Raw genomic sequence first — 23,771 nt, forward strand, 5'->3', positions numbered from 1 at the left:
ACAACTCCATATGTTGCAACTGAGCTTGCCTTCACCACCCAGTGCGCTCAGCCTTAAAAATGCCCACCATGGCTTGGACATGGATCATACTCTCACTTGTTTTGCTTGCTTATATCCTAGTACAATGGAAAAGCAAAACCAAGAAGAAGAAATTACCTCCTGGTCCAAGAGGGTTCCCTATCTTTGGGAACCTTCATATGTTAGGAGAATTCCCTCACCAAGATCTTCATCAACTAGCTCAAAAACACGGTCCTATCATGCATTTGCGCTTAGGGATGGTACCTACCATTGTTGTCTCATCCCCTCAAGCTGCCAAGCTATTCCTTAAAACACATGACCTTGTTTTTGCTAGTAGACCACATAATGAGGCTGCAAAGCACATCTCTTATGAGCAAAAGAGCTTGGCCTTTGCTCCGTATGGTTCCTATTGGCGCAACATACGTAAGATGTGCACCGTTGAATTACTTAGCAACGTCAAAATCAATTCTTTCAAATCCATGAGAAAGGAAGAGCTTGACCTATTGATAAAGTTCATTCAAGAGGCAGCACGTGAAAATGTTGCTGTTGATCTCAGTGCCAAGGTTTCATCTCTCAGCGCAGATATGAGTTGCCGTTTGGTGTTTGGGAAGAAGTACATGGACAAGGAGTTTGATGAGAGGGGATTCAAGTCTATAATCCAAGAGGGTTTGCAGCTAACCGCAGCTCCTAACTTAGGTGATTACATTCCTTATGTTGCACCCCTTGACCTTCAAGGGCTAACTCAGCGCATGAAGGCTGTGAGTAAGATCTTTGATGCCTTTTTGGAGAAGACCATTGATGAGCATGTCCAATCCAAGGATGAAAATAAGACCAAGGACTTTGTTGATGTCATGTTGGGCTTCATGGGATCTGAGGAATCTGAGTACCGAATTGAACGACCCAATATCAAAGCTATAATCTTGGTAATTATTCAAAGAACTTACGTGATATTAGTAAGGAGTCAAACACATCATATATCAAATCGTTAAATTAATAATATAGTCAAAGCTGATTCTTTATGTTTGTGTCGAATCAATTGTATTAGGAAAAAAAAAACGATTCTATATGTTTGTGTGTAGAATTCAATTATGTACCAAATATAATCTTGTGTATACAATATGATTTATAATTATTTTTTATTTATACTTTCCTACTATCTATTTAAACACTAATTTTTATAAGAATTAATCAAGTTGAAGCTAAAGCGGCATCATTTGCTAGAATCAAAATTTTATTCTAGTGTAGTTTCTTTACTAGTCGATCCCAATAATTTTGGGATTAAGACTTGTTTGATGTAATTTTCTAACAATGATTTTCTTATAGGATATGCTTAACGCCTCAATGGACACTTCAGCAACAACAATTGATTGGATGCTCACGGAACTAATCAGGCATCCTTGTATAATGAAGAAAGTTCAAAAGGAGTTGGAAAATGTGGTGGGCTTAGAGAGGATGGTAGATGAATCTGACTTGGATTGCTTGGAGTACTTGGACATGGTTGTAAAAGAAACCATGAGGCTACATCCAGTAGCACCTTTGTTGATACCTCATGAATCATTGGAAGATTGCACAATCAATGATTACCACATACCTCGTAAGTCTAGACTCTTAATAAATGTATGGGCAATTGGGAGAGATCCAAGTGTTTGGATCGAGCCAGATAAGTTTAATCCAGAGAGATTTGTTGGGAGTAACATAGATCTTAGAGGACATGACTTTGAGCTTATCCCATTTGGGTCTGGGAGAAGAAGCTGTCCAGGAATGCAATTGGGTCTAACTGTGGTTCGGCTAGTGGTAGCACAGCTTGTTCATTGCTTTGATTGGGAGCTTCCTAATAACATGTTGCCAACGGAGTTGGACATGACCGAAGAGTTTGGTCTCTCAACTCCTAGAGCCAAGCACCTACTTGCTATTCCTACTTATCGCCTTCACAAGTGACAATGTGTTCTTTTTTGTTTTTGTTGTCTAGACTACTAATTAAAGTGCCAGTATGAATGTCTAGATTTGTGGTTGTTTACTTCTACTGCATTTGCTCATTTTGTGGATCATATTTTCTGCTGTACCTACCTATCATGTACAACTCTATAAGCTATTACATACCTGGTGTTCCTTACTCATGGAAAAGTGTCGAAGAAGTAATTAATCTTGTGATGCAGGAAACGCAAGAAAATTATTATTTAGTATTATTTATGTTTACGAATCAGTGTATTTTTATGTTTTAGATCCTATTAGTTTATTAGGCTATTAGTATTTTAATTTAAAAGCAAGATTACTTTTGAAATAAGGCAATTAGGGTTTCCTAGCCAATTAGAATTATGGTTTAGCAATCCTTTATAAGCAGCCTATTGTACTCCTTGAGAAGATAGTTGATATTTTGATGAATGAAAAAAATGGTTGTTTGGTCTTTCTTTTGGTCTGGTGCTGACTCTAGGTCCACCCTAAGTGCTGACTCCTAGTGGTTTTCCCGCTTAGTGTTGACTCCAAGCCAGGCCTAAGTGCTGACTCCAAGCCAGGCCTAGGTGCTGACTCCTAAGTCATATCCCTTTATTTTATTGTCATTTCAGTTTTGTTCTGATTGTTCTGCGTCAGTTTTGGTATCAAATCAAACACCGATCTATTTGAATCATCATCACAAGTCAATCTAGAACTAGACAAAAAAAAAAAAAAAAAGTTTTTACTGTATATTTTCCACCACCAAAAATCCAACCACCACACCACCTTCAAAATCCCTTCACGACATCTTTGCTAAACCAACATCAAAAAACCATCTCACAATACCCATACGTATCAAGCCACCAAAAGGTTACCTGTCAACCAAAGCCCTTTGACCCAACAACCAACAAACCTCATCTGTCAATCTTGGCCACCGTTGAAGCACCACACCAGGTGCTAGCAAAGCCAGCCACCACAACCAAAAACCTACCCACAACCCACAAAACCCAAGTGCCAATCGTACATCACGCCACCTTCACTGTTCCGCCAACAGCCACTGAAAGTAGCCAGTGACCTCCATCGCCAACCATGGATCTGATCTCAAAGGTAATGCCTAACTCGGTCCTTTTTCTTCTTAACTCAAGTACCCTTTAATCTTTGAAAACCCTCATCCGACCCATTTATTAATCAAGTTCCCCCTCTTGTTTTTGACCCACCCAATTAGGAAGCCTTCTGGATTTTAACATTCCCTGACCCAATCCAATTAAATTACACAAACCAACAAACCAACCCAAGTCAATTTTTAAATCCAAGGCTTTAAGTGAGTGCTCACCCATTGTCCAAAAAGAAGAAGAAGAAGAAGAGCACGAAATCCAAACTTGTCAACAAGCCCAATCCCAGCAACTATTTAGGAGAACAGTCTTAGAAGCCCATTCCAACGATTTGTCCAAAGAAAATCATAGCAACTATTTGTTGAAGTACTATTTTAGAGAATCATGGTAATATTAGAAGCATATTATTTTGATGGTTGTAAAACTAATCCACAGGATTTTGTCAACTGGATAAATGCGGTGAAGCAATTCTTTGAGCAAGCAAATTTTGCAGATAACAAAATGGTTAGGTATGCAAAGTTGAAGTTAAGTGGTGGAGCACAAATATTTTGGAAGAATCTTGAATATTCCCGCTATCTAAATTATGAACCTGCCATTAGCGTGTGGGAAGATATGAAAGAAAAGTTTTTTGATGAGTATTTGTCATCATACTTTCGAGCTAAGTATCTATCACAATCTCAGTGTGGTACTTTTCAAGTCAAAGCACAATTCTTTGAGCAAGCAAATTTTGCAAATAACAAAAAGGTTAGGTATGCAAAGTTGAAGTTAAGTGGTGGAGCACAAATGTTTTGGAAGAATCTTGAATATTTTTGCTATCTAAATTATGAACCTGCCATTAGTGTATGGAAAGATACGAAAGAAAAGTTTTGTGATGAGTATTTGTCACCATACTTTCAAGCTAAGTATCTATCACAATCTCAATGTGATACTTTTCAAGTCAAAGCAAATAGGATGAACTCTCATCCCATTTCATGTCCTCAGTGCACTTTTGAACAATCTATCAAGGAATTATCTACCAAGGAATTAAAGGAATTATCTATAAAGCTCATAAAAGATGTTAAAGACAAGATTGCTTAAATGAAGCAAAAGAAGACTCAAATCGATTTAATTGGAAAACTAAGGATACTTTATCACAATAAACTTATTGCTACCCCAATATAAGACAACATTAATGATGATATTTTAATCGTGGAGAATCCTCTAGCAACACCAAAGCCTAATGTTGACACAAACGTACATGCCTCGACAAGTGTTGCTTTAACATGCGTGCAAGGAAATGAATCTACTGAAGAGCATCAAGGTGAAGAGATAGTGTCTAAAGAGAGTATTATGTTAGAGGGTGCACATGATGTGATATTGAAAGCTAAAGAATTTGCTTTTGATCAGCCTTCCATGGTGCATGAAGACAAGCAGTTTGCTAAAGTGGAGAAAGTAGATAACATAGTGCTTCCAATGGTTCAAGATAAGATTATGTTAATTCCACACATTGATTTTATTATTCTAGAAGAGTTTGACATGGTGGAATTCAAGGTTTTGCTTTTCTCTATGCTTCCTAGGGTGATTCCAAACTTGAAGCAAGTGTTACTTATTAGCATCCTAATCCTTCAACACTTTAGAACTCGAGATTGAGTTTTCTCCAACCAGAGGAGAATGATACGAGAGATGCAAGAAGATTATTATTTAGTATTATTTGTATTTGTAAGTCAATTGTATTTTTATATTTTAGGTCCTATTAGTTTATTGGGCTATTAGTGTCACGCCCCAAACCCGATACTCGAATTTGTGACCATGATCGGTATGCTAATATCAAGCCTAAACCTAATATTAACAAGAACCAACTTAACTCTTACAAAACTTTTACAAAAGCTTTCCTTTTTCTTATCATCTTTGTTTCTTTTACTTAAATGGTATAATTTTTCACTTAACATTCAGAGCATCTACACTATACTCGAAGAATAATATAATCCACCAGTTACTCAAATTATGAATCTCACATAATACATCTCTTAATACTGTAAAGTACACAACTTTCTTTAGATCCTCAAATACACAATACTACAAAACTAACATCGAATTGCTAATTTTGGATCTATACTTTTAAACTAAAACTAGCTCCTTCCAAAACTCGACTAAGGCTCCCTCTGCTCCAAAATAAACCTGCTAACTGAAAGAGTAGAAAGGGTGAGCTACACAGCTCAGTAAAGGTAAGATATATGAGAATTTAATAAGAATGAATATAAATCAATTTATTTCATTTTATAAATATTCAAATAGGAGAACCAGTTTTCATGCATAGCATTTTATACTATTTATAATAATAACGTATACATTCTTCATAAAAATAATTGTTCTCCCGTAATTTTGGTTTTAATTTACTGCCAACTTATCACTTGATCTGATCACGTTGAGTTGGGAAGAAAACAAATTATTATTGTTTGAGTAGATCAACGGATTTGATGATTAGATCGACCAGATTCTCGGTTGAAACTGAGAACCAAGTCCTTCTACGATTCTTTTATCAGTTTGGTTTTTAAAACTATGTTAAATCATCAAATTGTGCCAATAGAATTACAAAACTCTTGACTCAATGTTAGAATCTAGTCCAATAGAAGAGGATGAAATGGAACCCTTGGATCTAAACCCACAAAAGGCTGAAATGGTACTTAGACAACATGAATATAGCTAGACGGATTACCAGCAACTTTGTTTCTTACTAAATATAACATACATAAAACAAGTTGTTGGATCTACTCAGCCTTAATAATTGAGAGGGTAGAAAAGTAGACAGTAACATCTTTTAATTGTAAACCACGTGGCTAGAAATATTTTCAACGAGAGATCAAATGCTTTAATCGTATGCAACTACGCTGTATCTAATTGGCTGCTCAAACTGGCTACTTTGACTATTCTACCCAACTTATGAACAGTCAAATAAGCCTTTCGGATTGAATTTTTTTCATTTCTTACAAAGTTACCATATATATATTTTCATTACAAAATGATCATTTTAACTTAAAATCAGATAATTGGTAACTTTGTCTTAAACTAGAAGCATCTTAAAGAATAATAAAACTTTCCTTCATAAACTTCTTCTCATAAAATATTATAACGTTCATAATCATAAAACTTAACGTTTCATAAAGAAAAACAGATATCTGATAACTTTTTAACATACACTTGTACTTTCATCAGAAGTCTTATCTTTTTATAACACAACAGAACTTCAGAAACTTTTATCTTTAATGAATAGCTTTCTTTTCATTAAAAACTTCTTCTTTTTATGAGAGCTTTTAACTTTTCACAATGCATTTAACAAAATAATTCTCTCATGATTAATAACATAATGTAGCTGTTCATAAATAACTTATTAGTTAGTCCATAGCTGATAAGTCTGTACTTATTTGGGAGGCTTCTAGCACCACAGTGCTAGGCATCCAACATTTCTCACAATGCCAAGTATTCCCGAGATCACATCATAATACATATCTTCCAACGATGGGGGTAGGTTGGCTTCCCCCACAAGTTGGCCGTAACCAACAAGGGGCGGGTATAGCAGAGCCAGTCTCACTTATAATGGCCAATCAAATAACGTTTTACATGGAAAGCTAGTAATTAACCCCTACTAGCAAAGTTCAGATCACCAGAGAACATAACCCGAAAACATTTCATACTTTACATCATACTGAAATTTCTTATTTTGCATAATATTTCATAATAATAACATTTCCATTCTTTTCTTTAAACATCATATTCGTGGAATTAGTAATAATATCAATATGCATAAATCATATACATAAGGTTTCGAAAGCTCAAACACATATCTTTGTCAGAATAATGATTATATGTCATATCTCTAATCAAAACCTTTCAATGCATCATATACTTTAAAATAATCTCATGACTTACCAAATGCTCATATAACTTATCCCTTACCTAAAAATAGAGGAACCGAGACCCTAAAGTCGAAGGAGCTTATTATTCATTATCATAAACTTACACATTCATCTCAAAGCCTATCTCTTAGAATCAAGGGAATCCTAATCCCACCTCAAAGATGTTCCCACAAACATATAATGCGCACATCAACCAATGATGTACCAAACTAAAGAAAAATCAACATTCTCATATTAATATCATATCTCTAGAAGAGCCAACTTCATTTCAAAAGGTGCTTTGAGCTTAGGGCAATAATGTATGCATAAACATAAACTCTTTTAAGCATTTTCATGTAACCATAAATACTCGCATGGCAACATACAACACGTTGAACAAGACAGCAACATGAAAATGCAATAGAATGATTTAGAACCCCTCCTTTGAGTACAAAATCTTAAACCAAGTTATAAAAAAATTAATCTACGATTTAGACATATCAAATGATGAGCGTAATAAATTATAGCTCAAATCACTCACCTTAACTTTAGAATTAAATCCTCAAAGTTAGGCGTGTCCCTTACTGTTCACTGTTTGTCCCAGCAGCATATACTTAACTTATAAAATACAAACGGGCCATCAAATGCCATCCAAACCTCATGCAATTTTACAGAGCAACTCCCCTGTATGTCCACTATATACCATAAAAATTTCATAGTCAAATCGTAAAATCATAATTTACTAAAAATTATACAATACAGCATACTCAAATCTCTCCTGACAAAATTTCATGCAACTTAGAAATTAAACCATTATTTTTATATTGATCCAAATGCTGTGAGATCACTTCCATAACATTCATATGTGTCTTATATTTCATATAAAATAACTCTAACATCCAAATTCACTATGTACAATTTAATACATAATTTATCATGCCTAAACACAGAATCTGTCACAGTGACAGTTTTGCAACATTTTCTTGTAAATTCACAAACAATTATCAAACAATGGTATTTTCACATGGGGATTTTTATGCACTCATTAAACATGTTATAAAACACTTATATACAGTCATGTAACCATTAAGAGCAAAATTACATACAACCAAAAATCCCAGCAGTAACATCAATAGTACTCATCCTAAATTTTTCTCACTTCCTTAATCATACACAATCCTTAATTAGTAAAAACCCTAATCTACCTTCAACTAATCAACAACACAAATTCAAAGCTTCTTAAAACAGCATATATGTATATATATAGACTTACAAGCTTTCCAATTTTACAAACCACAAAAACCAACTTCTAACAATCATATTAAAGAAACATAGAAGTGAAACTAAAGCAAACCATACCACCATTAAAATACCCATGATAAGATGAGATTTTTATTTACTTACCCACAACTTTGAAGCTGAAATCTTAGGGCTAAACTTTTGATTTCTTCCTTAGAGTGAGATATATGGTTTTAGTGAGAGAGGGAGGGAAGAGTTAATAGTTTTTTCTTTCTTTGATATTGAACCCGTAGGCCACTACAACAAAAGTGGATTATGGTGACGAAATTTAGTGAGAATAAACAATTTCGTCACTAAATGTTAGCATTAGGTGAGGAAAAGAAGATGTCATCACCAAATAATTTAAATAGGTGACAAAATCAATATTTTGTCACTAAATATGTTCAAATTGGTGACGAAATATTTATTTGCATCACCAAAGACCTACCTTGGGTGACTAAATAATTTTTTGTCACATGTTGTTAAAAATAATAGCGCGCTCTCAATGTTTTTGCGCAATGCTCATGCCCAATTTCGGCGCCTTCATTTTTTTTTTTTTTTTTTAAATTCAATATTTTAAAACTTAGTCTTTCAGCCTCACGCCTAAACAAAACCCAATATCCACCTTTTAGCCTTTCAATTTCAGCATCCCACCTTCTAAAAAAAAAACTCTCAACCTCATGCCTAAACAAAACAGAATACCCACAAACCTCATGCCTCTTAGCCTCCCTCATCAATCGGTAAGCTCTCTCTCTCTTTCTCTCTCATAGATCCTTTCTCTCTTTCTCTCTCATCGATCCTCTCTCTATTTGTAGGAATTGTTTTTCTCTTCGTACCATTTTCAGTAAGGAGGAGAGTTCATTCGTCGACTTCACCAACGCAAGGAAAAAGGGCTTTCCAATGGCTTCAATCGAAACCCATTTCAGGTACGCTTCGATTTTCCCCCAAAGTTTATTAAAGGATGGGTATTAGGAATGGGTAATATGAGGAACCAAGAGATGGTGTTTCTTCCTTATCCTTTTGGGTTTGGTGTTTATATTCTTGTTAATGAGGAAAAAATTAATCAATTGATAAAAAAAGAGTTAGATTAATAGTAATGCTTCTGATAAGTAATCGAATTAGATTATTAGTAATGCTTAGATCTGTCTAAAAAAAAAAAAAAGAGTACTTCGTGTAATGATAGATACTCTAATACTGCATCAAAGGTTCAATCTTGATAGTTTTTCATAATTTACTCAAGGGAGACATGAGAATCATGAGATAGTTGACATTAATCTCTTGGTTGGTAAAAAGATAAAATTGGTGAGTAGATTCCTGTGTAGAGTCTTCTGAGGAGCCAATGCCCCAAAATGCCAATCAGCTGTGTGATTCTATATATATATATATATATGCATGTGTGTGTGGGTTTGTTTGTAAAAAGAACATGGAAAGAGAAAAAGAAAAGTAATAAAAGAAGAAGCAAAAAAGCAATAAAGAAAAACAAGTAAAAAATCACATAACTATACAAGTACAACAAAGGCACAAGTGCTTTTTTTGGCTAAGCACAGAGGTGTCCAAAGAATAAGGGATTGGTATCTGTATATACCAATTTTCAATCAACATCAAAAGTAGAGATGTGATGAGATAGTGTGTATTTTAATAATTAATTCAATGGTAGATGAGGTAGTCTAGGCTTCTTTGGTTGGATAATATTAATGGGTTCAAATCCCACAATGTCATGATTATTTTTTATTTATTACAATTAATTACTATCATGCATATATATACTTACGGTTCTGCATTTGTTTAATGATAATTTTGCAGTAATGCCGAAGAATATATAACATGCATCTATATCATTTGGGTATCATTAGTTATATAAGAATCCTAAATTCCAATAAGCACAACTTAACAACTTTTTGCTAGGAATAATGATCTCTGAACCCGTTAAAAAATCCTGAATGAACAGACTCTATAACCAAAGATTGTGACAATTAATGTTAGATCCTTTTAGGCTAATACCCAAGCTATTGGATTGGTGCCTAGTTTTCTTTAACATGGACTTGTGTATGTGGTTACTTAAATTAAAACACAGGTTGCCAAGGAACCCTTAGGAGCAAATATATATATAAATATATATAATATATATATATATATTTTTTTTTTTCCTTTAGCCATTTGGAGCCTTTGGCTTCACAAAAACAGAGTGGTGTTTAGAAATTCTCTGGTAAGTCATGATTTGTTTAAAGAAGTTAACCATTGTGCTACTGAATTCTTCTATTTGTGCTACTCATTCTCACATGAACAAGAGCATGCAATTAATTAGAGTAGACTAATTTTACATTCCGAAAAGGCCAAAACCTAATCATTTAGAACAGTTTTAGAAAGCTATATTTGGTTCACTTTCTACAAGAAAAAAAAAAAATTTGTGTGTAGGCTGAAATTTTTTTTGTATGAATAAATAGTTTGAAGTGAAAATATGTTCTTTTATTTTCTCTTTGGTGTAGAATGAAGGGAAAAAAAAGAAGGTATTAACACATGGTGATACTAGTTGTTTTTGTCATAGTTCCAATTATACAAAAATGAACATATTAACTTATTTGTGTTTTTGCCATTGGTTTTGCAAAATGAAGTGGCTGGTAGGTAGATTGGATTGATTTGCATAAAACTAGACTATCTTGAAGCATTTAAAAAAAGAAGAAGATTATTATTATCAATAGTTTGATGATGAGTCTATTCAAATGTATGATAATTTCACAATTTGTCAATAATGAAGTAAGTGGGAATTCCTTGTGTTTGTGCTTAGTGTCATATATTTTGTTTTTGGTTTGCTAATAAAAACTAATAAAAAAGGTTCTTTTGGTTTGCTCTATTGGTTTTTTTTACAGTTGAGTTTGTTTGAATGAAAAGGCTCAAAAGAGAGAAAGTGGTTGTTAGAAACTTTTGCTAATAAGAGTACTTTTGGTTTTATACTTAATGGGAAAAATGAAAAGATATATAGGTGCAATTGCACCTGGGTTCATTCTCAAAAATTAGATTACTATCACTTCATTTTTTTTGCTATTGATGAGCTATGAGCCTATGAGGAATAAAACAAACAAAATTCCTTGCGGGATATAGGTGCAAGTGCAACTGGGTGCATTCTCAGAAAGAAAGGCAAATAGATTATAGAGTCATAGAGTCCCACAAGCCCTACACTTTTGGGACTAGCTTCCATTGTAATAACTTTAAGTCTTTAACACAAAATGAAATAATGACTACTTGCAATTCAAACAGGTGTGATGATTGGGGTCTTGACCACGTGTAGGGGTAGTGGTAGTCATGCTCATAATTGAGTAGTTACATAGAGTCCACATAACCTAAATTTAAATTCTTCAATTAATTTAATTTATGGTTAATCACTTATGATATATACACACACACACACACACACACACACACACGCATGTAGCCTTATTACTTGATATGTGCATGCACATCTTATTACAATCTATGATTCATTTTTTTTAAAATTATTTGTAGTGTACTAGTGCACTAAAGCAAAAAGAGAAGGACAAGTGGATTAAGACAAAAGAAGAAGATTATTATTATCAATAGTAAGTACTCTATATTGAATATTTGTAAACTCGTTTAATGAAATTAATGGTGCTTGATATTTTGGTGGGTATTGATGTATTGAACTTGCTTCTTCTAGTAGATACGGCATTGATGTATTTCTCTTTATACTTGTGCAGATATGAGATTGTTGGCAAAGAGACAGTTTTTGTAGTGCAACTTGAACTCAAATCACTTTTTGTAAAGTATGAGAAGACATCATTTATATATAAATAGTTGTAATTACTTTGTGAACAACTCAGTTCAATGGTTTTAAAAGTATAATGGTTCTTTATTTCCTTTGTAGATTGTATGGATGATTTGTTTATGGAATTGGTTGGAAATGAATGGATGATTTGTTTATGAATGTGGTTGGAATTGTATGGATGATTTGTTTATGGAAGTGGTTGGAAATGAACAGGTTAATGTAATGGCAAGTAACAATTGGTGACAAAATATTTCATCACCTTATATGGTCAAATAAAATAAAAAAAAACTACAAATGAAAAATCATTGGTGACGAATTTATTTCGTCACTAAAAGTAAGGTTTGGTGACGCAAAATATTAGGTGATGAAAAAGTTTTGTCACATATTATTTTTTATTGGTGATGAAAATATTTCGTCACCTATCATATTTTTATTGGTGACGAAAATTTTTCGTCACTAGGACATTCTGTGACGAGGCTTAGGTGACGAATGAGGTTTCGTCACCATATGTCTTTGGTGACGAAATAAGGACATGTAGTGACGAAATGTTTTGTCACCATAACCCACTTTTGTTGTAGTGGGCGTGAGAGGTAGAGCTGGAGAGAGTCTTTGAATTTTCTAGTTTCTTTGAGAGTGTATGAAGAAGAAAAGAGGTGGAGTCTTGTCTTCCTTTTTGATGTGTGAACCCGTGGACTTGAGGGAAGACTTAGGAGAGTTTCTAGCTCTTTCCTTAAGAGAAAAGAGAGAAAAGTGAGGTGAAACTTTTCTGATTTGTGTGACCCGTAGGAAAAGAGAGGAAGTGAGTTTCTTGGAAGCTCTAGTTACATTGAAAGTCAAAGAAGAAGCTAGGTGGAACTTGCTCATTGCATGGCCAAGTCTTGGTCTTTAGAGTTTGTCATTATGCATGAAACTTTGGCCTTGCATGTGTTGAATTTCCATTGGTTGCATGTGGTGGAAATTCTACCATACGATCTCATGCATCAAGCTTAATTAACACACCTACAACTATATATATATATATATATATATATATCATAACTTAACCACTTAATATAGATTTGCACATACTTAGTATATATTTATAATACAATTAGTCATTAAATTATTTATAATCTTTACAATTCTTATTCAAAGGTATTATAAAATAATATGCTTATCAAATACTCTTATATTAATTATAGAAAGGAAGTGATTAAAATAATAATTAACTATTTAAACACATAGTTTAATTATTAATTTGGGTCAAGGTATTAAAATTAGTATTTTAATTTAGAAGCAAGGTTATTTTTGTAATAAGGCAATTAGAGTTTCCTAGCCAATTAGAATTAGAGTTTAGCAATCCTTTATAAGCAACTTATTGTACTTTTTGAGGAGATAGTTGATATTTTGATGAATGAAAGAAATTGTCATTTGGTCTTTTTTTGGTCTGATGCTGACTCTAAGTCTACCCTAGGTGCTGACTTCTAGTGATTTCCCCACTTGGTGCTAACTCTTATGTCATATCCCTCTATTCTATTGTTGTTTTAGTTTTTTTCTAGTTGTCTTGCATCACCTTGATTTTACATCATTTAATTCTGAGGTTTGTTTTGCTGTTCCTCTTATACAACCATACATGCATGCGAGAAGATCCAAATGCTCAAATGCATAGGTAAAAACTTGATGGAAGTTCCTGACGCACTTTATCCATAAAGCCAGTCCACATTTCTGCTTACTTGTTACAATAATACTTGAATGATAAAATTCATTAATTTAACAAATGGAATAACTAGTAGTTTATGATTGTATTGAGCTAAGTGGTCCTAAGTTTGAAGGAGATTGTTTCTCAAATAGAAGAAAGATAAAAAATAAAAAAAAATAAAAAGTTTGAAAGAGTGGGTTAAACTAATGGTTTCCAATTTTCGACAATTGATTAATTTCTCTCTTTTCTCTATAGAAATGTTAGACCTAGTGATTATCAAACGTTAGAACTGTCCATACGAATAATTATTAGATAATTTGGAAGGAGTATAATATGGATTGAGTTATTTTAAGCTTACCCATTGGTCAAATGGAGGTTTTACAAAATGGGCTTGAAGCACTTTTAAGACCCATAAACCTATTACCAAACTTGCATACAAGCCTTGATATATGATAAACCAACTCTAAAAATCTACTTTATCACCTTAATTCTCACCCAAATTGCCTCTAAGCATGGAAAAGCTTGTATGTCATCATTTAATATTTATTAACACTACCCATTAAATTTAGAAATTTTAGGAGGGACCAATCCCTTCAATTCAATAAATCAAACCAAGTATATAGTTTGGCTAACCAACTTACCCAATTTGACATCAAACTAGATTATTGCAAGATGAAGCTCACTACTCAAAATTTTCATCCTCTCAAAAAATCCAAGAACCAAAAGCCTTCCTCTCTGCCTAAAATGGATCTTAGATGAAGCCTTGAGCCTCTTTAAAGGAATGACCAAGCAAAAGCATTAATCAAGTTCCTATCTACGTTATTCATTTAACCGATTCATCATCTACCTTTTTCTTTTTCTTTTTCTCTTTTTAGTGTTTTGGACACACAAATAGGGCTCTCTTTTTCACCATCTATTTTTTCAAACATACCCATGATATTTTAAGCAATAAAAGTCATTATAATTTATCAAAAAAGTTTGGTATTAATTATTACTGCGAGTAGTTGTCTTTTTGGGGTCCTTAAATTAAGCACATATTTAGCCATTATTACCCACAAGTGTTGATGTAAGTAGTTTATTTTTCCATTTTGGACATCGGTACAAAAGGTCAACCTTATGCCAATACCTTAGTTAGCTTAGTGGTAAGGGTTTGGGTCAACATGTCTCAAGGTATATGGATTTGAATTTCTTATTAATTCGCACCATGTTGCGGCTTTTTATACACCACTTGTCAACTGTTTACTTAACTTATTAGCGACTGCGGCAAAAAAAAAAAAAAAAAAAAAAAAAAAAAAAAAAAAAAAAAAAAAAAAAAAAGCGCAACCCCATCTACACACAACACAAGGTAAGGTAGCAAAAGTTTACCTAATTAACATTCTTAGTAACCCCACTAGGGAGTCGAGTAGCTTAGTCAAGGAAACCATGCCACCAAAAGCATGAAGCTCACGGAAAGAAGAACCATCGACCCCAACATGCAGTCCATAATAGAGAGCTGAACCACATAATTCTCCACTGTAGCACGAGTGCAGCCCGAAGTATGAGATGGTGAACCCTCAAACTACCCTATTGTATGAAATGTTCCAAGGCATGCAGCAATCTCAATCTGAGCTCGCCAAATTCGTTCGACAAATTAAACAAATTAAGTACTCAACTAAAAAGCTGAGATAACAATAAAAAATGGTTCACCACCTCAAGAAGAAGCAGCAAGAGAGAGCATCCAACAATGGTTTGCAATTCGTCACCCAACATTTCATTCGTCGATCATCCCCTTATCCAGCTGAGCTGCTGAATAAACAGTATTGATTCAAGAAATTCGTAAATACACAAATCTCCCCCTTTTGCATGTCATCTATTATGTTGCTTTTTACTTAAAAATAAATAAAACCCAAAAAAACAAAAAACAAAAAACTGTAATGTTTGCTAACTTTTCGATAGGGAACTCAAATAATGTTTGGGCAGTCTTCCTTCCTTGGTGACTGAGAACCATGCATGATGTTTATCCAAATGGTTGAGTTGTTGATTTCTCCATTGGCTTTAATTTGTGCTTCAACTTAAAAAAACATTTGTGAAGGAAAATGACACAGGCAACCGCTTTTGCATCTTGGGGCAAGTGTCTGAAGTATATAGCTAATTTATGGCAAAACTTAAGTATAATTTCTTAGTTTTTCTAATAGCACAAGCGATGTTATATTCCTCCAACATATATTATATATTTTTCAACTTTTGTAATCAGATGTTCGAGAGGACCCCATAGACTACATACCAGGTGTCCAAGCCATGGATCCAAAGAACATGACCTCATATCTTCAAGACACCGATACATCAACTGTACGTCACCAAATAATCTTCAGGGCGTTTGACGGTGCTAGAAGTGCTGATTTTGTTCTATGCAACACAGTAGAGGAGCTTGAACCTGAGACCATATCAGCTCTACAAGCAAAAATGCCATTCTATTCCATTGGGCCAATTTTCCCATCCGGGTTCACCAAGATCAATGTGGCCACGAACCTATGGTCCGAGTCAGACTGCACCCAATGGCTCAACAATAAGCCTCGTGGGTCGGTCTTGTATATCTCATTTGGTAGCTATGCCCATGTTTCAGAAAAGGACCTTAAAGAAATAGCCAATGGCCTTTCACTTAGCAAAGTGAACTTTGTTTGGGTACTCCGGTCTGATATTGTGAGCTCTGATGATGCTGATCCATTGCCCGTTGGATTTAGAGAGGAAGTTGCTGACCGTTCGATGATTATACCTTGGTGTTGTCAGAACACAGTGTTGACCCACCCGGCAATTGGAGGGTTCTTAACACATTGTGGGTGGAACTCGATATTAGAAAGTATTTGGTGTAAAGTCCCATTACTATGCTTTCCTTTGCTGACTGATCAATTCACTAATCGCAAATTCGTGGTTGATGATTGGAAGTTTGGGATTAACCTAAGCAACAGAAAGTTAATCACAAAGAAGGAAGTTTCAAACAATGTTAAACGTTTGATGAGTCCGCTAGGGAAGGCAAATAAGAAAGCAATCAGCCAGGTTGGGAACGCATTGGAGAATGCATTGAAACCAAATGGATCATCTGAGAAGAATATGGGCAAGTTCATTAAAGATCTAAAGGCTAAGATACAAGAAAAATATGATATCCTTCAAGCCTAGCAGGAATAATATAAATATCCATTGGACCTTTTATATGGTTAATATGATATCCTTCAAGCTTAGCAGGGATAATATATATATATATATACACATATAGTCTCTAGTATGGTTAATTTTGGGTTAGGGAATGTCTCAGATTAGGATGTTATCAGTTGTGCCTTGTGGCCGTTATCATGTCATTCATTTGTACACAATTCAATCAATCAATATTTATAATGAGTTCCCTTAGAGTATTAGTTAAGAATCCATTTTAAGAAAATTTTGACATCACTTTCATGGGAAATGAAAAAAACTATCAAAACATTAATTTTTTTTTTCTTTTCCCATAAAAACTTTCTTTAACTAGATTGTTAACTAATGCCTTAAGGCCACTCGTTAACATGACCCACTTATATATATAAAAAAAGCAAAGACCTTATACTGGAGAGAGTGAGGTTCTGGCGCCATGTGGCGTATTCTTGAGATTTTCTTTATTTATTCTTCCACCTCAACAAAGTTTGCATTTATATCGAAGTATTAGTTCATTGGATTAACCAATGAAATAAATGCTTATAATAATTATTTATATTAGAGGAATTTATTGATTATTTTTATAAATTTTATATAATAAATTTTTTTTTTTGAGATTACTAATGGGATAAATACATTTATTTTGTTATACTAATTATGTTAAGTGGTGCATTAATTATATAAATAATAGTCGCTAACCCGTGCAATGCACAGGAAAGCTGTTGACTATGAATAAAAATCCAACAATGAATAAAGAATTTAAGCTATCACTTATGACAAAGCTAAACAGCCTTAAAACCTAAGACAAACCCATGAAATGGATTTGAAATTTTTTCACAAATAAAGAAAGTCTCATGTGAAGTTTTGTGAATATACCTAACGTTTTGTGAAAGTGAATGTCATATTTGATATATTTAAGCAGCAAAGAAATATCTAACGTAATAGATATCTAACTCTCATCACAAAAAATGAATGTTGCACTTTAGGATTACAATCTCAAAATTCCCAATCCTATAATCGATACTAAACATTCAATTACGAAATGAAAAATATTAATTAAACAAAAATTACTTATTTATTTATGTAAATAAGTAAACATAGATATAGCATTTCTCTATTTATTTATATGTTGATTAGTCAATAATATTATAATAATATAAGAATTAAAAGTACTTAAGATATTTGTTGCATGTCAATCTATTAGTATCATCACTACACGTCTCACATCACGTTGGGCTCAAAATTGAAAAAATAAATATAAATAAATAATTAAAAAAAAAAAAAACTAATGGCTGAAACATTTTGCCCATCTTTTATTTAAAAATTAAAAGCTTTCTACTTTCCCAATGCAAGTCCCTTGGAGGCTTTGAAAACATAAAAAAGAGTACAAAAATAAAAAGAGAGAAGCCACAACAGTGACTGGAGATGGACAAAAGAAAGAGAAGAAGGAGAAAAAGAAGAAAGATGGAGGAGGAAAAGAAGAAACAACAGTAGAAGATGAAGGCGTGACACCGTGACTAGCGACTTGTGTTGGCAACCTGCTGCTTCAACTTGGCGCAGCCCCTACTGCACCGTCTTCTTCTTCTCTGTTTTTTTTCCCCCTTACAAATAAGAAATTTATGGAATGAAGAGGAAGATGACGAAGAGATTAGAGATGAGACTATTTTGGTTTTGGTGATTTATGGGTTTGGTTTGTGTTGGGTGTGTATTGTGTTTGAAAAAATTTATGGAATGAGGAGGAAGATGACAAAGAGGGAAATGGGGGATTATTTTGGTTTTGGTTTTGGTTTGGGTTTGTGCTCATATTTAATGTTTTGGTTTGTGTTGCGCTTGTGATATAGAGGGAGATGGGGATGAAAGGAAGAGAAAGGGTTTTTTAGGGAAGGAGAAGGAGATTGGTAGGAGGGAGTTTTTTTTTATGATTGGCTTCTAGTTTTAGTTTTTAGAAGAAGTATCAGGTAGGGAAATTGTGAGAATTTTTTTTTTTTTTTTTAATGCTGATGGGTAAAAACATGAGAGCTCTAAAAAAAAATCAAATATCGGTTAGAAGCTTCGGTTTTATAATATATATAGATAATGAAATTTTAATGTCATTTGTCTAAGATTTATATGAGAAACAATTAATTTGAAATATGATATTCTTACTCAAATCTAGTTACTTTTGCAATAATTGAAACAAGTCCAACAAAAAAAAAATATTAACACACAATCAAGAACTTAAAGTAAGAAATTGAATGATATTTGCATTTTATCAAATCAATATTTCCATTTCTTTTGTCCTTTTTTTGAAAATGATATTTATATTCTTGAGTAAACATTAAATTTGTAACCTACTATATCATGCAATTTTCAAATTTATAAATATATATATAATGATCGAATCACTACACCACTCTAATTGTCTTTCTATTTTATCTATTAAATAGAACATGGAAGATTATAATTTTTTATAATGAAAATTATTGAAATATTGAAGGAAACTAATAATAACAAGTTCAAGAAAGAGTGCTTCAAGTTTTTGTGGATCAATTCAAGTATAATCAATTTTTGTGCCCTTTCTCTTGGATAAATAATGTGTGGGACAAGACGAAATAGAAAATAATGGGCCTAGGTGGGAATTAGTAAGGGCCCAACAAAAATTTCCCTTGGAAGAATTGGGCTCAAGTAGTTCGAGGAAGGCCTAAATCCGAGGAAGCGGGCGAGGAGTGGAGGAGTTAAAAATCATATGAAGAGGACTGGGAATTGTCAAACCATCTTGGGGATGATGACTAAGGAAAGTAACAGTAACTAGTCTGAGGAAAAGTTGGAAGAAATCGTCTTATCGTCCCCTATACCTTAAATGATGTACCAACCAGGCGTACCGTATTAATAGCTGAATGACCCTTCCGAATAGTGTCCCAACAACTCGTTACCTACTCAGCACAACCTCAAAAGGAGTAATGAAGAAGGATGGGACATTATCTTGTCTGAAGAATCATCCACCCTATAGTACAGCTGAGATGGAAGCACTAGTACTGTGAATAAGAAAATATCCTCATGTACAGGGATCAAATTTTTGAGAAAAATAAAGATGGAAATAAAGAGATATTACAATTTTGGTTCAAGCCTTTATTTTTCGTTCTCTTTACTATGATCCTATTCTTATTTAGTTGTTAGTCTAAATACCCACCTCTTACAAATTAATTGTTTCGAATAAAGGTGCAACCCAAAAGTTAAACCCTTAACCCAATACTCAATTAGACTTGTAATGTAGTGACAATCTCTCCTTTCAATGCACAGCTCCTAGTACGTGACTAACACACCAACTTGAGAAAGATGTTGGCTGCAAAGTTCTTCAGTTCATCCAGACGATGAAGACCAAGAAGCTCCTTGGTTACAAAACCCTCAGCACAAAGACACAGTAACTTCTACAAAAAGGATAATGAACTAGGGCAATTATCTCTAGTCACAATTTGCATGAGTAATCACTTTGCATCAAGTTGCATAACCTTGCATCACCTTTTGGCGACCCTTAAAATAATCCTTATATATGTCTAAAGTTGTGAGAAAAGAAACCCTACATAAATAACTTGGATATGCATGAAAAACAGATCTGGAAATCTGAATTTCGTAATTCTCGATAGATACAGCTTCTGTCGAGAGCTATTGAGAATTCTTATTAAACCTCGATAGGTATTATCTATCGAGATATCTGTCAAGATTTGATGAATAGCACTTCTTCACTTGTTTCATGAACAAATTTGTATGGCTTCAATGCTAGGCTTTAATTTTTATTCCTTGAAATACTAAATTCATCCTAGATCTACCCAATTACAAGTAAATTACAAGTAAAGTGCATTTTCAAAGGATTAGCCAATTTATAATAACATATGTTCTAACAAGTTCCACATATGTCCTAACACCTACCCCTCCCAATTCACCTTGGGAAGAAACACTCTAATATTTTCTCGGGAAACTTCAAGAATCTCTAGAAGAACCTTTTAAATCACTATACATTTGTTAGGAAAGCATACTGTTACCAAACAAGAAATTTGAATATTCATAGACAATGTTACCAAAGGAGGAGCATGTTCTCAATATTCAAAGGATTAGCCAATTTATAATAACATATGTTCTAACAAATTCCACATATGTCCTAACACTTACCCCTCCCAATTCACCTTGGGAAGAAACACTCTAATATTTTCTGGGGAAACTTCAAGAATCTCTAGAAGAACCTTTTAAATCACTATACATTTGTTAGGAAAACATACTGTTACCAAACAAGAAATTTGAATATTCATAGACAATGTTACCAAAGGAGTAGCATATTCTCAATATGCGTAGCAATATCTTCGAAAACAAGTGGAAAGTATATTCTTAATGGTATCCTACTAGTATTATGCTTTTATCTTTTTTAGTGATCTAACTTAGTACTTGAATTATTCACAGTGATTTAACTTAGTCCTTTAAATCTTCATTATGATCTAACTCAGCCTGTGTATGAAATCATCATATGGTGAGCTAACTTAGTCCTTTACTTCTTCATTGTCTCAATTATACATTGGTACTAATTTGAAAAGTCTTAAGGCCTGACAAACACTGACTTTGCATGGTGTCATAATCTAAGGCCATAATGACAAAAAAGTTTTTTACTAAGCTTATGCTATTGGTGTGAATTGCAATTCTCACATTGTTGAGCATGGCAGATTATTGAAAATTGACAGCCTAGAGCTTTGTTCAATCCCCTTGGTACCTTTCTCGTGTTTCTAATTCTCCATTTCTTTCTCATTCAGTCAATGGGTACTGGTTCATGGCATTTCCTCCTCCTACAAAAGTATAGGGATATATTGTGGGTTCAAAACCCTCCAAGTGCCTGTGTACCTTGTTAATAATTTTTTTTTTTTTTTAATCTTTCTCGTGAAGTTGTTGAGTTATTAACTTGTTGACCAGGTCATTTTTGGCATCATCAAAATGGTCATTTGTGGATAGATGCCCCCACATTATTTGATGAGATGTCTGTGGAGGGAGAGGAACAACTGGAGTTTTGAAGATTGAGAAAACTATGCCTAATCTAAAATTATTTTTCTTTATAATTTTGTTGGATTGGTTGACAGCTTTGTAATTAGTCCTTATAATCTGTTGTTGATTTGATTGATTTACGTACTTAATTTGTGATATTAATTTGTCTGTATTCTACTAGGGCAACTCTATTTATTTAAAAGTAATAACAATTTACGTTACTTATATAAAAAATTTATTAAAAAAAAAAAAATCTTTCTCATTCATCTTCAACTTGCCTCATTAATCTTTTTCTCTTCTCTCTTTACTTATCTCTAATTAAATGAAATCAGATTTGTGAACATATCTATTAGTCTATTAAACCTCAAACCTTATTCTCGATACTTTACGCATTCAAACTCTAATCAACCCACAAATTTTGACATCAACCCTAACCCAATTTCCAATTAGTTAAAAGTTAGAAGTAGTACAATTTAGCCGCTGTCCAGCATCAGAAACTAATGCATAAGAATGTTCTGCTGGTCATATATTCTTTAACAAACCTAATAAAAATGGACTTTAGGCGTATCCAACTAGTCATGTATCATTTATCAAATAATCCATACCACATACTTCAGTCAGAAAGAATGGAGCTTTCATAATGTAAAGAATGGAACTTCATAATGTAAAGTTCAACATCTAATGCAAGTAGTTAAAAACTTCAGTTATTAAACACAGCATGAATTTACAAAAACAACAACAGCAACAACCATGCCTTTGTCCCAATTTTAAGGGCACAACACTAACAAAAAATAACTCGTTTGATATTGCAGTATCATTGGGGACAAACACTGAAATGGGGTACCAGTACGTGGCAGAGGAGTTTGAATGCTTCCATGCTAAAAAGGGAGTGGACTAAGGATGAGGATACTCAACTTTGTGATGCTGTAGAAGTCCTTGGTGAGAGTGATTGGCAGTCTGTGGCATCTACTTTGGAAGGACGAACTGGTACCCAATGTTCTAATAGGTTAGTTTGAAATCTTAAAGATTATTGGAGTTTTTGTTTATTTTAAAGGGAAATTGCACTTTATCACCTAAATTATACTCTATATTACACTTTATACTCTAAATTTTTTGAATGCGTGTTTTGCATCCTAAACTATGACCCTTGTTACACTTTACACTCTTACTCTTACGTCAAGTTCTTTGTTAACTTAGATGAAAATTCAAAATTTAGGATGCAGAGTGTAATCAGGAGTATAGTTCATTGAGAAGATGGGCAATTAAATCTTTTCACGTGATGCCATATTTTTTCCATCCAAATTAACAAAAAACTTAACATCGTGGTGCAAAGTGTAACAAATGTCATAATTTAAGGTGCAAAACGTGCATTCGAAAAATTTAGGCTGTAAAGTGTAATCAATGGTATAGTTTATAAGGATAAAATGCAATCCCTTATTTTCATGAAGCCATTTTTTTATGCTATATTTTTCATTTGGGAGAATGAGCAGTGAGATTGGGGCTGAGGAAACCTACTAGTTACCATTGAATAGTGCATTAATTATCTAGATATTTTGAATTTATACTTTTTTATTGGACTTGTTTCAATGCTATGTCCTATCATGCAAATTTTTTGACAGTGTTATTATCTTTCTTATACTAAGATCATCCCATTTGACCATAACAATTATCAATGTCTTGTAATATGGTCCGTAAGAGCATTAGTATTGGAGAATGCTAATGCCATATTTAGGGAGAATTTAGCATTTTTAGCCTTAAAATGCTTTGCATCAGAGAATGCTATACCCCAGTATTGCAAATTATTTTGCAATACTACTACAGTACTATTCTAAAGGTAGAATAGTACTATAGCAGTATTCTAAAAAAAAAAATATATATATATATATATTTTAAGCTCTTCTCCTCCGAAATCTCTCTCCTCTGTCATTATTCATGTT

General features: G+C 33.4%; 2 protein-coding genes and 1 long non-coding RNA gene across 3 annotated transcripts; all 3 read left to right on the top strand.

Moving 5' to 3' along the window:
- On the top strand, window positions 1-2,082 carry LOC112028052 (cytochrome P450 71AU50). Its single transcript, XM_024060704.2, has 2 exons — window positions 1-941; window positions 1,342-2,082. The coding sequence occupies exons 1-2, from the start codon at window positions 60-62 to the stop codon at window positions 1,954-1,956; spliced, it is 1,497 nt and encodes a 498-aa protein (XP_023916472.2). The 5' UTR covers window positions 1-59; the 3' UTR covers window positions 1,957-2,082.
- A 6,735-nt stretch (window positions 2,083-8,817) lies between these two features.
- Window positions 8,818-12,152, top strand: LOC112028019 (uncharacterized). Its single transcript, XR_002884577.2, has 4 exons — window positions 8,818-8,952; window positions 9,028-9,138; window positions 11,714-11,787; window positions 11,926-12,152. It is a non-coding gene; the product is annotated as an uncharacterized LOC112028019 (long non-coding RNA).
- A 3,196-nt stretch (window positions 12,153-15,348) lies between these two features.
- LOC112028016 (UDP-glycosyltransferase 86A2) lies at window positions 15,349-16,824 on the top strand. The gene is made up of 2 exons (XM_024060652.2): window positions 15,349-15,397; window positions 15,905-16,824. Exons 1-2 carry the CDS (start codon window positions 15,349-15,351, stop codon window positions 16,822-16,824), a joined length of 969 nt encoding a protein of 322 aa, XP_023916420.2.
- Window positions 16,825-23,771: the final 6,947 nt, after the last annotated feature.

The sequence above is a fragment of the Quercus suber genome, unplaced genomic scaffold, assembly GCF_002906115.3.
Source record: "Quercus suber isolate HL8 unplaced genomic scaffold, Cork oak 2.0 scaffold_198, whole genome shotgun sequence".
Lineage (NCBI taxonomy): Eukaryota > Viridiplantae > Streptophyta > Magnoliopsida > Fagales > Fagaceae > Quercus > Quercus suber.

Bases quoted from the DNA above. Each gene is read 5' to 3' on its own strand.
- LOC112028052 (XM_024060704.2), top strand. From the start codon at position 60: ATGCCCACCATGGCTTGGACATGGATCATACTCTCACTTGTTTTGCTT. The intron at 942-1,341 runs GTAATTATTCAA...ATTTTCTTATAG, and splicing joins ATATCAAAGCTATAATCTTG to GATATGCTTAACGCCTCAAT.
- LOC112028016 (XM_024060652.2), top strand. From the start codon at position 15,349: ATGGTTCACCACCTCAAGAAGAAGCAGCAAGAGAGAGCATCCAACAAT. The intron at 15,398-15,904 runs GTTTGCAATTCG...TTTTGTAATCAG, and splicing joins AGAGAGAGCATCCAACAATG to ATGTTCGAGAGGACCCCATA.